The sequence below is a fragment of the Alosa alosa genome, chromosome 10 (genome assembly GCF_017589495.1).
Source record: "Alosa alosa isolate M-15738 ecotype Scorff River chromosome 10, AALO_Geno_1.1, whole genome shotgun sequence".
Taxonomy (NCBI): domain Eukaryota; kingdom Metazoa; phylum Chordata; class Actinopteri; order Clupeiformes; family Clupeidae; genus Alosa; species Alosa alosa.
Window position 1 is genome coordinate 30,409,897 of NC_063198.1, and position 14,525 is coordinate 30,424,421.

Here is a 14,525-nt window from a genome sequence, read left to right on the forward strand (position 1 = left end):
TCTGAGGTAAACCAGCCATGACTAGCATGCAGGGTGCTGTGCATAAGCTCCAAGAACAGGCAATTTATCAATGGACGTGTGCATACTCTCACTCACACACACACACACACACACACACACACACACACATACACAGACACACACACACACACACATACACACACACACACACACTCACACACACACACACACACATACACAGACACACACACACACACTCACACACACACACACACACACACACAGCCAAAGACCTGATCAGTAATGAGGAGCTGAGTGGCAAACACCAGAGACGCCCAAGAGGTCAGAACGCACGCACACACACACACACATACACAGACACACACACACACATACACAGACACACACACACACATTTATTATTGAGACTTATTATAGAGCCATCCATAACATCAGGCTTTTCATATTAAAGACACACACACACACACACACACACACACACACACACACACACTGAGGTGCAGAGAAAGTGATAGTGGCTGAGAGGATGCCAAGAGCTAATGGAGACCGGCAGGGTAGACTCTGGTGGAGGGCAGGATTACACATTCTCCCTCACTCACACACACACTCTCGCACACACTCACTTACTCTCTCACACACACACACACACACACACACACACACACACACACACTCACACACACACACACACACACACACACACACCCACACTCACTTACTCTCTCACACACACTCACCCACACACACTCATACAATCACCCATAACTCTCAGACACTTAATCAACAGCTCATCACCTGCCATTTGATATATGTTCAGTACTCTTCCCACAGACAAACAGACACAAACACACACACAAACTCTCTCACACACGCACTTACTCTCTCACACACACACAGACATAATAGTGTCTTGCTAAAGAGTGAGCCGCAAACACCAGAGGAGACATCCGTGAGGTCACACACACACACACACACACACACACACACACACACACACACACACACACACAGCCAAAGACCTGATCAGTAATGAGGAGCTGAGTGGCAAACACCAGAGACGTCCAAGAGGTCAGAACGCACGCACATATACACACACACACACACACAGAGTTGCCCAGATCAGTTTACCTACAGAGCTGACATCAGACACACAGACATACACGCATACTAAGTGTAATGTCTTAGTAAATTGAGGAAACTCTGGATCACTGGTGACATCATTGATGCTTTTTGGCTTCTGCTAAGATTGCCCAACCACCCTCCTTTCACCCAAACAGTAACCATCTTGGCTTCTTTCTCACATACACTCTGTCTCTCTCTTTTTCTCTCTCACACACACACACACACACACACTCCTGCACAGGCCTGCTCTGTCCACCGAGACCTGATCTGGTTTCCATTGTTACTATTTAAGTGTGTGTGTGTGTGTGTGTGTGTGTGTGTGTGTGTGTGAGACTACCTGGCACAGAAGTCTCAAATGTGTCGTAAGGCCATGCGAAGTTAGATTGGGGATGGTGATGGGACCCCTCACACACACACACACACATTTATTATTGAGACTTATTATAGAGCCATCCATAACATCAGGCTTTTCATATTAAAAGACACACACACACACACACACACAGGATCTTATAAGCAGGAGCATTGGTTTTGTTCTCCAGAACCTGCAGTCACACCCAGCCATTACTCAGCCGCTAGCTCAGCTGCTACTCCAGCTCCCATTGTCTATGTCTTGCAGTCAGCACTCCAGCTCCTACTGTCTATGCCCTGCAGCCACATCTAGCCACATTCAGCCCTCACTGTTCATGCCCCAGCCACACCAGCCAGCACTCAGCCACACTCAGCCACACTCCAGCCCTACTGTCTATGCCCTGCAGCCGCCATCCAGCTCAAGCACCCAGCCTGCCACTCTCAGCTGCCACCCAGCCCCACTGTCTATGCCTGCAGCCACATTCAGCCCCACTGGTTCATGCCCAGCCGCTACCCAGCCCCACTGTCTATGCCCCAGCTGCCACCTGCAGCCACACCCAGCTGTTATCCAGCCATTACCTGCCACACCCAGCCACATCAGCCACACTCCAGCCATTACTCCAGCTCATTACTCCAGCCAGCATTCACATTACTCCAGCCAAGTACTCAGCTGCTATCTGCTGCTACTCAGCTGCTACTCTCCAGCCTCACTGTCTATGCCCTGCAGCCTACTCCAGCCCTACTTGCTCCAGCCACACCTCCAGTCAGTTATCCAGCCACATCCAGCCACACCCAGCCACTCCAGCCCCATCGTCTATGCTCCCAGCCACCCAGCCACACTCAGCTGCTACTCCAGCCCCACTGTTCATGCCCTGCACACACTCCAGTCAGCATTCCAGCCCTACTGTCTATGCCCTGCAGCCATTACCCAGCCATTACCCAGCTGCTACTCCAGCCCCATTTTGTCTATGCCCTGCAGCCATTACCTCCTGTTTGCCACCAGCCACCTGTAGCCCTACTGTCTATGCCCTGCAGCCGCTATCCCATCTCACTGTCTATGCCCCAGTCAAGCATCTAGCCGTTACCTCCAGCCCTACTGTCTATGCCCTGCAGCCATTGGCCCAGCCGTTACTCCAGCCCTACTGGGTTCATGCCCTGCAGCTTCACACCAGCCATTACCCAGTCAAGCACCCAGTCTCTACTGTCTATGCCCGCAGCCATTACTCCAGCCATCACCCAGCTGCTACCCAGCCCCACTGTTCATGCCCTGCAGCCGCATCCAGCCTCACTGTTCATGCCCTGCAGTCACATCTAGCCCTACTGTCTATGCCCCAGTCAAGTACTCAGCCCTACTGTCTATGCCCCCAGCCACTCCAGCCAAGTACTTCCAGCCCTACTGTTCTCCAGCCATTACCCAGCCGCCATTCAGCCGCGATCCAGCCATTACCCAGCCAAGTACCCAGCCCTACTGTCTATGCCCTGCAGTCAGCTGCCCAGCCAAGTATCACCCAGCTCGCTATCTTAGCCCTACTGTCTATGCCCTGCAGCCGTTACCCAGCCCTACTGTCTATGCCCTGCAGCCGTTACCCAGCCCCACTGTCTATGCCCTGCAGCCGTTACCCAGCCCTACTGTCTATGCCCTGCAGCCGGGGCATCTGCCGCTACTCCAGCCCTACTGTCTATGCCCTGCAGCCGCCACCCAGCCAAGCATTCTCCAGTCAAGTACTCAGCTGTTACCAGCCCTACCTTGTCTATGCCCTGCAGCCGCTTATCCAGCCGCTACTCCAGCCGCATTCAGCCCGGCATCCAGCCGTTATACCCAGCCCTACTGTCTATGCCTGCAGCCAAGTACCTCCAGCCCTACTGTCTCCAGCCATTACCCAGCCGTTATCCAGCCATTACCCAGCCGTTACCCAGCCTTACTGTCTATGCCCTGCAGCCGTTATCCAGCCGTTACCCAGCCGTTACCCAGCCCTACTGTCTATGCCCTGCAGCCGTTACCCAGCCCTACTGTCTATGCCCTGCAGCCGTTACCCAGCCCTACTGTCTATGCCCTGCAGCCGTTATCCAGCCATTACCCAGCCGTTACCCAGCCCTACTGTCTATGCCCTGCAGTCGTTACCCAGCCATTACCCAGCCCTACTGTCTATGCCCTGCAGCCATTACCCAGCCATTACCCAGCCATTACCCAGCCCTACTGTCTATGCCCTGCAGTCGTTACCCAGCCATTACCCAGCCGTTACCCAGCCCTACTGTCTATGCCCTGCAGTCGTTACCCAGCCGTTACCCAGCCCTACTGTCTATGCCCTGCAGCCATTACCCAGCCATTACCCAGCCATTACCCAGCCATTACCCAGCCATTACCCAGCCCTACTGTCTATGCCCTGCAGCTATTACCCAGCCATTATCCAGCCCTGTCTATGCTCCCAGAAGCAGCTCCAGTTGTTACCCAGCCATTATCCAGACCTACTGTCTATGCCCTGCAGCCATTACCCAGCCATTACCCAGCCCTACTGTCTATGCCCTGCAGCCATTACCCAGCCCTACTGTCTATGCCCTGCAGCCGTTACCCAGCCGTTACCCAGCCCTACTGTCTCCAGCCATTACCCAGCCGTTATCCAGCCGTTATCCAGCCATTACCCAGCCGTTACCCAGCCTTACTGTCTATGCCCTGCAGCCGTTATCCAGCCATTACCCAGCCGTTACCCAGCCCTACTGTCTATGCCCTGCAGCCATTACCCAGCCCTACTGTCTATGCCCTGCAGCCATTATCCAGCCATTACCCAGCCATTACCCAGCCCTACTGTCTATGCCCTGCAGCCATTACCCAGCCATTACCCAGGCCTACTGTCTATGCCCTGCAGTCGTTACTCCAGCCATTACCCAGCCAAGCATCCAGCCTTACTGTCTATGCCCTGTGAAGTCAAGCACCCAGCCATTACCCAGCCGTTACCCAGCCCTACTGTCTATGCCCTGCAGCCATTACCCAGCCCTACTGTCTATGCCCTGCAGCCATTACCCAGCCATTACCCAGCCGTTACCCAGCCCTACTGTCTATGCCCTGCAGTCGTTACCCAGCCATTACCCAGCCGTTACCCAGCCGTTACCCAGCCCTACTGTCTATGCCCTGCAGCCATTACCCAGCCTTACTGTCTATGCCCTGCAGCCATTACCCAGCCATTACCCAGCCGTTACCCAGCCATTACCCAGCCATTACCCAGCCATTACCCAGCCCTACTGTCTATGCCCTGCAGCTATTACCCAGCCATTATCCAGCCCTACTGTCTATGCCCTGCAGCCATTACCCAGCCGTTACCCAGCCGTTACCCAGTTACTCTATCAGCTAGCTGGTTCCACGATGCCCAAGAGGAGCAGTGGAACCACAAGCACTATGGGGGCAGTGTGTGTGTGTGTGTGTGTGTGTGTGTGTGTGTGTGTGTGTGTGTGTGTGTGTGTGTGTGTGTGTGTGTGTGTGTGTGTGTGTGTGTGTGGGGGGCATGGCGTGCGTGTGGGCAGTGTGTCTGTTGGGGGCAGTGTGGGTGTGTGTGTGTGTGTGTATTATTGCATGCAGGCGTGCGTGCGTGTGGGGGCAGTCTGTGTGTGTGTCGCATGCGTGTGTGTAAATGTCGTGCGTTTGGCCAAAGTGTACTGCACTGGGAGTAGACTATTTACAGGCTTCCCACAGGGCGTTGAAAGCCTTGAAAGTTTGTTGACTTTTGGGAAAAAGCCATCTCTCTCTTAATGTCTATGAGGTTAAAGCCATCTCTCTCTTAATGTCTGTGAGGTTAAAGCCATCTCTCTCTTAATGTCTGTGAGGTTAAAGCCATCTCTCTCTTAATGTCTATGAGGTTAAAGCCATCTCTCTCTTAATGTCTGTGAGGTTAAAGCCATCTCTCTCTTAATGTCTGTGAGGTTAAAGCCATCTCTCTCTTTAATGTCTGTGAGGTTAAAGCCATCTCTCTCTTTAATGTCTGTGAGGTTAAAGCCATCTCTCTCTTAATGTCTGTGAGGTTGCTAGTTATATAAATGGTAGCGTTATAACAAATTGTAATCTGAGAAGTTGTCTTGTAACAGTAATGAACCTTGATCTGTGTCTCGCCATGCTGGGTCTTTGTATTCGTCCTGGAAAGTCCTTGAATCGTCCTCGATTTTTTTTTTGTTTTTGTTTCAGTGTGGCTCCTTGTTGATTTGCTTGTGACCTAAAATGTTCGTTTTTCTCTCCATCTTTCTTTCCTTCCTGTTCCCCCTTCTGTCTCCCTCGTTCTCTCTGTGCCGCAGTGAGAGTCCACACAGTGAGCCCCCCCTAGTGGACATACCTGCTCCTGACACCGTCTCTGTGATCCAAAACAGTGACGATGGTGAGGAGAGACAAAACACACACACACAAACACACACCTCCTTTCTCATTCTTTATTACCATATTTGTTTTATTTACCGAACCATCATTTTATTTAATCAACCATCTTATTGTAACCATAACCACAGTTATTGTAACCATACCGTTATATTGTGTGACGTCTAAAACGTCCAACATACTCGTTACACCCGACCGGTAGCGCGACAACGTGACGTCAAAATTGTGTCATTTCCTCTGCCGCACGAGACATTTCAGCCTCCGCAGGCAGGTCGTGCACCGTAGATTTTTTTTTTCAGATGCGCGCGACAAGCAGGATGAGCTTGAAGCCAAGTTTAGGGAGCATGCTTGCCTATATACAGACATCAACCACATTCAGGCATTTCATCTTAAATAAACATGTTTGAATAGTCAGTTTGAAGAGAGAGGGAAATTAACCTGGCAAGGTTACAAGCGAGAGTTCGTGATTTTTAAATAGTCTGCTGGATAAGTTAATGAAGCTACCAGAGAGAGGGAATTAAGATGAAAGACCTAGGACCCAGGGACATGCCAATAATCCAGCAAAAGGTAACAAAGATATTTATTTTCAACCAAAGGATATCTAAGACCTGAAAAAAATCTCATTCCACCTCAGGAAATTACACAAACTCATTTCTTAGCACCAGCCAGCTAGCTTACTTGCTAAAATTTCCCTCGGGATGAATAAAGTATCTATCTATCAATCTATCTATATGTGTATATATATATATATATATATATATATACACACACACCTTGGAAACTAGATGGTAGTTGTGAATAGCAGCAACCGAAGTCTGAGGTATCATCACAGAGGGGAGTTTTTACTGCCTTTAAGGCCAATGCCAATTCAGGAGAATACAACTATTGTCGCGACCACCACGCGCGAGTATAAATGGTTACCGGCGCTCCCGTGACGTCACATTGTCGCGCTACTGGTCAGGAGTGGCGAGTATGTTGAAGCCTTAATGCTTTTTAACCATGAATATGAACTGTGATGGCATTAACTTCATCCCAAAGTCCTTGTTTGCTTGTTTTAACCGGCACACAAATGCATCTACTGTTTGATCTCATGTTTGCTCAACCACACAAGCAGAGTCAGAACTAGAACCAGAACTAGGACCAGAATAATCCCGTCTTGATCTGGCTCTGATCTTGAGCTGGATCTGGGGTCAGCTGCTGCCCCTGGTAGTGCCCGCTGCTTCCCCTGGTAGTGCCCACTCCTCTCCCCCGCTTCAGTTGTGCGCCCGGTGTAGCCGGGCTGTTACACTGAATGGCCTGCTACTCTACTCTACTCTGCTGCTCTACTCTAATGGTAGTGAATGTGCTGCTCTACTCTAATGGTAGTGAATGTGCTGCTCTACTCTAATGGTAGTGAATGGCCTGCTGCTGCTCTACTCTAATGGTAGTGAATGTGCTGCTGCTCTACTCTAATGGTAGTGAATGGCCTGCTGCTCTACTCTAGTGGTAGTGAATGTGCTGCTGCTCTACTCTAATGGTAGTGAATGTGCTGCTGCTCTACTCTGCTGCTCTACTCTAATGGTAGTGAATGTGCTGCTCTACTCTAATGGTAGTGAATGTGCTGCTCTACTCTAATGGTAGTGAATGGCCTGCTGCTCTACTCTGCTGCTCTACTCTAATGGTAGTGAATGTGCTGCTCTACTCTAATGGTAGTGAAAGTGCTGCTCTACTCTAATGGTAGTGAATAGCCTGCTGCTCTAACCTCCCAGAAAGCTGCCGTCTCAGGGCCGGATCTGATCCAGAGCACGGCTGCACTCTGGGCTGCACTCTGGGCTGCTGGCTGCTCCCATCACTAACTCCAACTCCTGCTCTCCCTCCCTTTTCTCCCTCTTTCTTTCTTTTGTGTTTCCCCCTTTACTCCATCTGTTCTTTCACTTTATCCTGCTCTCACTTTTCCTTTCTTTTTCACTTTTGCACGCCTCTTCCTCTCTCTCTCTCTCTCTCTCTCTCTCTCTCTCTATTTCTCTCTGTTGCTCTTTCTCTTGATCTCTCTCTCTTTTCCTCTCTCTCTCTCTTGCTCTCTCTGTGTCCATCTTTGCTTCTGTCTATCGCACTCTCTCTTGCTCTCACTGTCCTCCTGTCTCTTCTTCTCTCCATCTTTGGTTCAACTCCAGGATCATTGGTTGTTTCAGAGTCAGACCCCATTGAGGCGATTGCGCGCTACGACTACTCTGGCCGCACCAATCGCGAGCTGTCCTTCAAGAAGGGGGCGTCTCTTCTGCTCTACAACCGCGCCTCTGACGACTGGTGGGAGGGGCGTCACAACGGAGCCAGTGGACTGGTGCCACACCAGTACATAGCGCTGCAGGACACGTAAGCAAAACTAGCACACATGCTAATATCAACACCAACACCAATACATAGCACTGCAGGACACGTAAGCAAAACTAGCACACATGCTAATATCAACACCAATACATAGCTCTTCAGGACATGTTAGCAAAACTAGAACACATGCTAATATCAACACCAATAGATAGCGCTGCAGGACACGTAAGCAAAACTAGCACACATGCTAATATCAACACCAACACCAATACATAGCACTGCAGGACACGTAAGCAAAACTAGCACACATGCTAATATCAACACCAATACATAGCTCTTCAGGACATGTTAGCAAAACTAGAACACATGCTAATATCAACACCAATAGATAGCGCTGCAGGACATGTAAGCAAAACTAACACACATGCTAATATCAACACCAATACATAGCGCTTCAGGACATGTAAGCAACACTAGCACACATGCTAACATTGACACTATAGCACTGTAATATCAACACCAATAGATAGCGCTGCAGGACATGCAAGCAAAACTAACACACATGCTAATATCAACACCAATACATAGCGCTGCAGGACATGTAAGCAAAACTAGCACACATGCTAATATCGACAGTACATGCATGGTCCTACAGGACACATTCGCAAAACTAGCACACATGCTAACATCAACACTAGCTGCAGTAATTAGCAATGCAAGACACGTAAGCTGTACTAGCACAAATGCTAGCGTCATTGCCAGGGAATAGCACTGTAGGACAAGTAAACCAAGTTAGCGTGCATGCTAATACGTAACAGTACAAAGCTCGGATTGGCAATTTACGAATGCACCCTTAGTAGGAGACACTGTTTTGCTAACAGTTTTGCTAATTTTTATTTCTCTGTGAACATGTATATGGCTGCAAACCTTTTCTGATGTTGGTGTGTGTGTGTAATTCTCATGCTTGTTGTGTGTGTGTGTGTGTGTGTGTGTGTGTGTGTGTGTGTGTGTGTGTGTGTGTTCCAGGACTGATGGTTGCACCGGTCGAGGCAGTCCCAAAGCTGACCTGGAGGGCTCCCTGGAGGGTGGACTGCCAGAAGAGAAGGTGGCCACTAGGGGCAGCGCAAGCTCACCTACAGGAGGACATGTGGCTGACATTTACTTGGCCAACCTCAACAAGTACGTCTGCATGTTGAAGGCACAGTACCTCCACACACAGACCTGGCCCTGGGATGGCAGGGGTTTTTATAGACTCTATCTATGCTATTTACGGGGCTTGTTTTGATTAGCTGATTAGTAGAGGAGTAACACACATACACATACACACAGTGTGTGTGTAACCATCATCACCAGCACACTTTTTACAACCGCTGTCACTCATCAGTTACTATTTGACTATCAAATATATATATAGATATATACCTTATAAATGACTATGGTTATTTTATATAAGTTTAAATATATATGTTTATACATAACTGAATAGCGTGTTCTATAGATTCTTCTGTATGATTGCTTTGGCTATACAAACGCCTTTTTTGTTATGCCAATAAAGCACCTTTTGAATTTGAATAAATAGATAGATTGATAGACAGACAGAGTTTGACTAACCCACTTCTCTCTCTCTCCCTCTCCCTCTCCCTCTCTCTCTCTCTCTCTCTCCCTCTCTCTCTCCCTCTCTCCCTCTCTCTCCCTCTCTCTCTCTCTCATAGGATGAGGAAGCAGTCTAGTGGAAGCATCAGAAGAGCCTTCCGCACCTCAGAGGGTCTGAGTGAGGTGGCACCTCCGCCCTCCTCTCCGGGGGCGACAGGGGGCATGCGTGCCACCTCCATGCCCGTGGCAGGCCTGGTGAAGGAGGCCGCGGCCGACAAGCGGCCCGTGAGCGCCCACAGTGTGCTGAACTCAGTCACGCGCCACTCCTCCCTCAAGACCAAGGTGGAGAGCCCGCAGATACGCAAGACCACCACAGCGGGGCGCTCCAAGAGCTTCAGCAACCACAGGCCCATCGACCCCGAGGTCTTTGCTCAGGTGGAGCACAGCTCACAGGTATGTGCACACACACACACACACTATTATAAAGCAAAAGAGCTTGATCAGCTGGAGACTGCGCTCACTGCCATGCGCAACTGACAGGCTGAGGAAGTCATTTGTCCCCAGGGCCATTGAACTGTTCAATGCTTTACTAAAGGGAAGAGGAGAGATAGACTTCTCTGCATAGTCTGTCTGCTTCTCCACCCTCTCCATGTTTGAGTACTGAGGGCCAGATGTACGTACATTTGCGAACGTAGCGTTATCAGCGCCATGGACACACCGCAGATTGCGAACGCTGTCAGACCCAAGTTTCCGTCGTATTTATCAATCGTTCAATCCATAGTGTAAACTGGGCGCCTTTCTCTGCCTTTCCACCCATGGCGCCAATTACTTAACGTCCACAACTGAATGGCAGCGCCTACATACAAGCGCAGTTGAATGAGATTAACTGATGACAACATTAAAAAGAATCAAAGCGTTTAGCGATCATGAAATAATACCATACATGATAAGATGTAAACAAGCAGGGATATAATGAAGATCAGTAGTTCTACTCAAACTACTTGTGCACGTAGGCTATGGAAGATTGGTCAAATCTAGCAAGTAGAAAAGTGAATGACGTGAAAGGAAAGTAAGACATTCGAAAAGGCCAACGAAAGTTAAGGTTGCTTTTGGTAGTACAAATACTTTCACCACAAAAACTGGTGTTCTAAATAGCCATTCTGTTGTCTTTGAAAGGTTCTCTTATTAACGATTGAACTGCAATTTGGATTAACACCTGCTTTTACAAGGCGGAAGTATTTAGGCGCCAGAATAGGCGGCGCTTTCAGGAGCAGTCTTTGTACATACCGCGGAATACATAACTAGGCTCTTTACTCTTCCCTCCCATCTTTACCTTAAACTCCCACTTTCCCCTGGATCCTCCCATGAATGCATATGCATGACATGACAAACGCAATCTGCCACTTTCAGCTCCCGCGACAGGCAGTCTGCGCTTTTACAGCATTGCGGCCTGTTTGTACATACCTCTCAATGATTTTACACGCACATTGCGAAACAAATACGCCTGAAATGAGCGCAAAAGCGTTAGTACATCTGGCCCTGACTGTCCACTACTGTTTTACTACTGTTTTACTACTGTCCACAGCCTAATGTTTTATTACTGTTTTACTGCTACACTGTTTTTCATGCTATATTAGCACACATGACCAATGGCTTCTGCTACAATACTGAATGGCTGTAACCCTATTACCTCAACCTATTCTTGCACTGATATAGTTTTTATACTACCTTGTCTACATTATACATTACTCTCTTATTTGTCCATATTTATTTATGACGGTATCTAGACCTTATTCTTGCACTGTTGCACTGTTGGACTGCTTTATGCACCTCACCATGCACACAGAACTGCAGGCCCAGTCCCGGCCCTGTCACTGCAAGCGCCTCATGCTTGATCATCCTTAAGCACACTGGATTTTTTTTGTCTCTATTGTACAGTGGAGTTTTGTTATATGTATATACTTATATTTACTTTTTCTGCTGTAAGTGCATGTTGTGTGTGATGTCTGTATGCTACTGAGACCTTGAATTTCCCCTTGGGGATCAATAATCAATATCTATCTATCTAAAGTATCTATCTACAGTATCTATGTACACACACAGAGACAGACACACATGCACACATTTACTGTACACTTATGCATGCTCGCACAGACACACACACACACACACATACATGCACACACACTTTGAGCTGTAGAGTGTGCATTTGAATGATAAGGGGAGAGAAGAGAGCTCCATTGTTCCTGAGAGTGATTTCCCTGTCAGAGACACTGAAGAGCCTCATCGACTGAGACATGGCCAAGCCCCAGTGCTGTTCAGCAGAGCTCTTCTTAAGCCTCTTTGAAGTTTAATTATCCTCACACACACACACACACACACACACACACACACAGGGAGTCCTGCAGTGTTTACTGCCAAAGAGAGAGAAAGAGAAAAATGAAATGCTGGCAGGAAAGAGTTTACTCATTGCCCACCTCACCTCAAGTCTTGGCTAGGCTAGGCTAATTAGCCCTCCAAGGAGCACATTACTGTCCATCACCATTGGCACTGCTAGCATCATTAGCACAGTTAGCAGCGCTAGCCATATGAGCACCACTGGCCTTTCAATTCAGCTGCAGACTGCTGTGGCCTTTGAAAGGCTTCTAGTTCCAGACAGTCTCTGGAGGAGATATGTAGGAGATTTAAGGCTGTGTGTGTGTGTGCATGTGTGCGCCTAATGAAGCTTTAGGCTCAGCACCCTGGAGTGTCCTTTGTAATTTTTTCTAGGCTGGTTTGAGGCTCAGGATCATTTACATTCATTCATTTGGCAGACATGTTTAAAGCAACACCAAAGAGTTTTTTGTACCTTAAAATATTGTTTCCAAAATCGTTTCAGTGGTTCATCAACTCGTAACAGGGTGAACGGCACTTTCTACATTCGCTTCGCGGCCCTCTATCGGCTATAACCGCACTATGTAAGTTTGCCAGATCGGGTAGCGGATCTGTAGTTCGATGGAATGAGACATGAGAAACTACAAATTTGACTTGCATCTGATGTCGCAATATAACCTACTTTTAATAAAATCATGCGACATATTCTACCTTTTCTGTGGACATTGTTATTTGCAAAGCCGGTGCTGGATAAACAAATAGTGCGTTTGACAGAGGAAAAGTTCTTTGGTGTTGCTTTAAGCAAAAAGACTTACAGCAATAGCTTTGCAACAGTTTTGCCTGCCGTCCTGATGGACTGATGCTCAGACCAGGGAGCGTCCAGACAAGAGCAGTTGAAATGGAGAGATGGCCACAGCTCCATCTCTCTCCTGCAGGACATCGAGGCCACTATGAACACAGGTCTGAGTGATGATAACGCGTATGACAGCAGTGTGATAACCACTCTCTCTCTCTCTCTCTCTCTCTCTCTCTCCTGCAGGACATCGAGGCCACTATGAACACGGCTCTGAGTGAGCTACGGGAGCTGGAGAGGCAGAGCTCGGCCAAGCACGCGCCCGACGTCGTCCTGGATACGCTGGAGCAGCTCAAGTCTGGGGGCGGGGTCGGAGGCGGGGTTTCTGAGCCGTCCAGCCCCCTGCACTCTCGGCTGCTGCGGGAGGTGGACACGCCCCAGCACCCGCTCCAGCGTAGCGCCAGCTCCGCGTCCGACATGCCCAGCACCTTCCGCCCGGGAAAGGGCGCCGGCCCCAAGAGCCCGCTGCTGGCCTCCTCTTCCTCCCCCATCTCCTCCTCTTCCTCCTCCTCCTCCTCAGGCCTCTCCTCCTCCTTCAGGGAAGGCCGCCCCCCGGCCACACGCCCCAAACCCGTGGTGTTCCCCAAAAGTGGGGGCTCGTCTGGGAGCGGTGGCGCCATGGGGTCCCCCACCACCTCCATCCCCCCGACCCCCCCTCCACCACCCCCACCTGCAGACAAGTCCTGTCCGGTGTGATCCTCTCACACACACACACGTCTGACCCCCACGCCCCCACTTGCCTCCTCTGACACCTTGTGTATGTGGAGCAGGACTCTAACTCTTATTTTTTAACGTTTTACTTCCAAGTCCCCTCAATGGGCACGGTGATTTTTAATGGTGTGATTCTGATTATTGTTATGATGATGATGATGATGATGATGATTTTGTTTTGGAGTTGGATTTTAGCAGAGGTCAGTGTGACAGCTGTGTAGAGGTTTGCGTGGTGTGTAGTGCGTTAAGATCTCCGTTACCTCGCGCATACACACGGCCACCATCTCTTAGAAGCATGCTAGGGGCCCCAAAATGGGACGCTCAATATGATGGGGGTGCTGAAAGGTCTCTCTAACCTTTTTCTTCTTTTCTAATTTTTTTTTATATTATATATATATATATATATATATATATATATATATATATATATATATATATATATATATATATATATATACAATTTTATTTGAAAGAATGGCCAACAGACACAGTGGCTTTGTAAAGATTTTTACTGTGAAACAAAAAGGACAGGAGACAGTGGACAAATAGTCTGACTTCCCAACTGGGAAACGGAATCAGCCCAAGACAGCAGGCAGAGAGATAGAGGGAGGGAGGGAGAGAGAATGAGAGAATGAGTAGGATGAATGAAAGATCAGACTAGAAGGTTTCAGGTTGAGCAGACAAATATAAGATGTAAGATTTTTTATATATATCTATAAAAAGCTGGACGTAGGGATTGCAGTGAAATGGTGGATTGAACTTGTTTATTTTTATGTGGCTTGTGTTGTTCTGGTGGTTTTCGATTGGTGGCCGTCGTAGTGGCTGAAGATATCAGGATGACTGGACTCTCTCCACATATACCCCTCAAGGGAACTCAGT

General features: G+C 48.7%; 1 protein-coding gene across 1 annotated transcript in view; it reads left to right on the forward strand.

Moving 5' to 3' along the window:
- Nucleotides 1-14,031, forward strand: part of srgap2 (SLIT-ROBO Rho GTPase activating protein 2) — a 135,541-nt gene extending 121,510 nt beyond the window's left edge. Inside the window, 6 exon segments of the mRNA XM_048255521.1 lie at nt 1,647-2,341; nt 5,689-5,813; nt 7,963-8,161; nt 9,143-9,295; nt 9,829-10,162; nt 13,122-14,031. Coding sequence (XP_048111478.1) covers nt 1,647-2,341; nt 5,689-5,813; nt 7,963-8,161; nt 9,143-9,295; nt 9,829-10,162; nt 13,122-13,631 — 2,016 coding nt within the window. The 3' untranslated portion in view covers nt 13,632-14,031.
- Nucleotides 14,032-14,525: the final 494 nt, after the last annotated feature.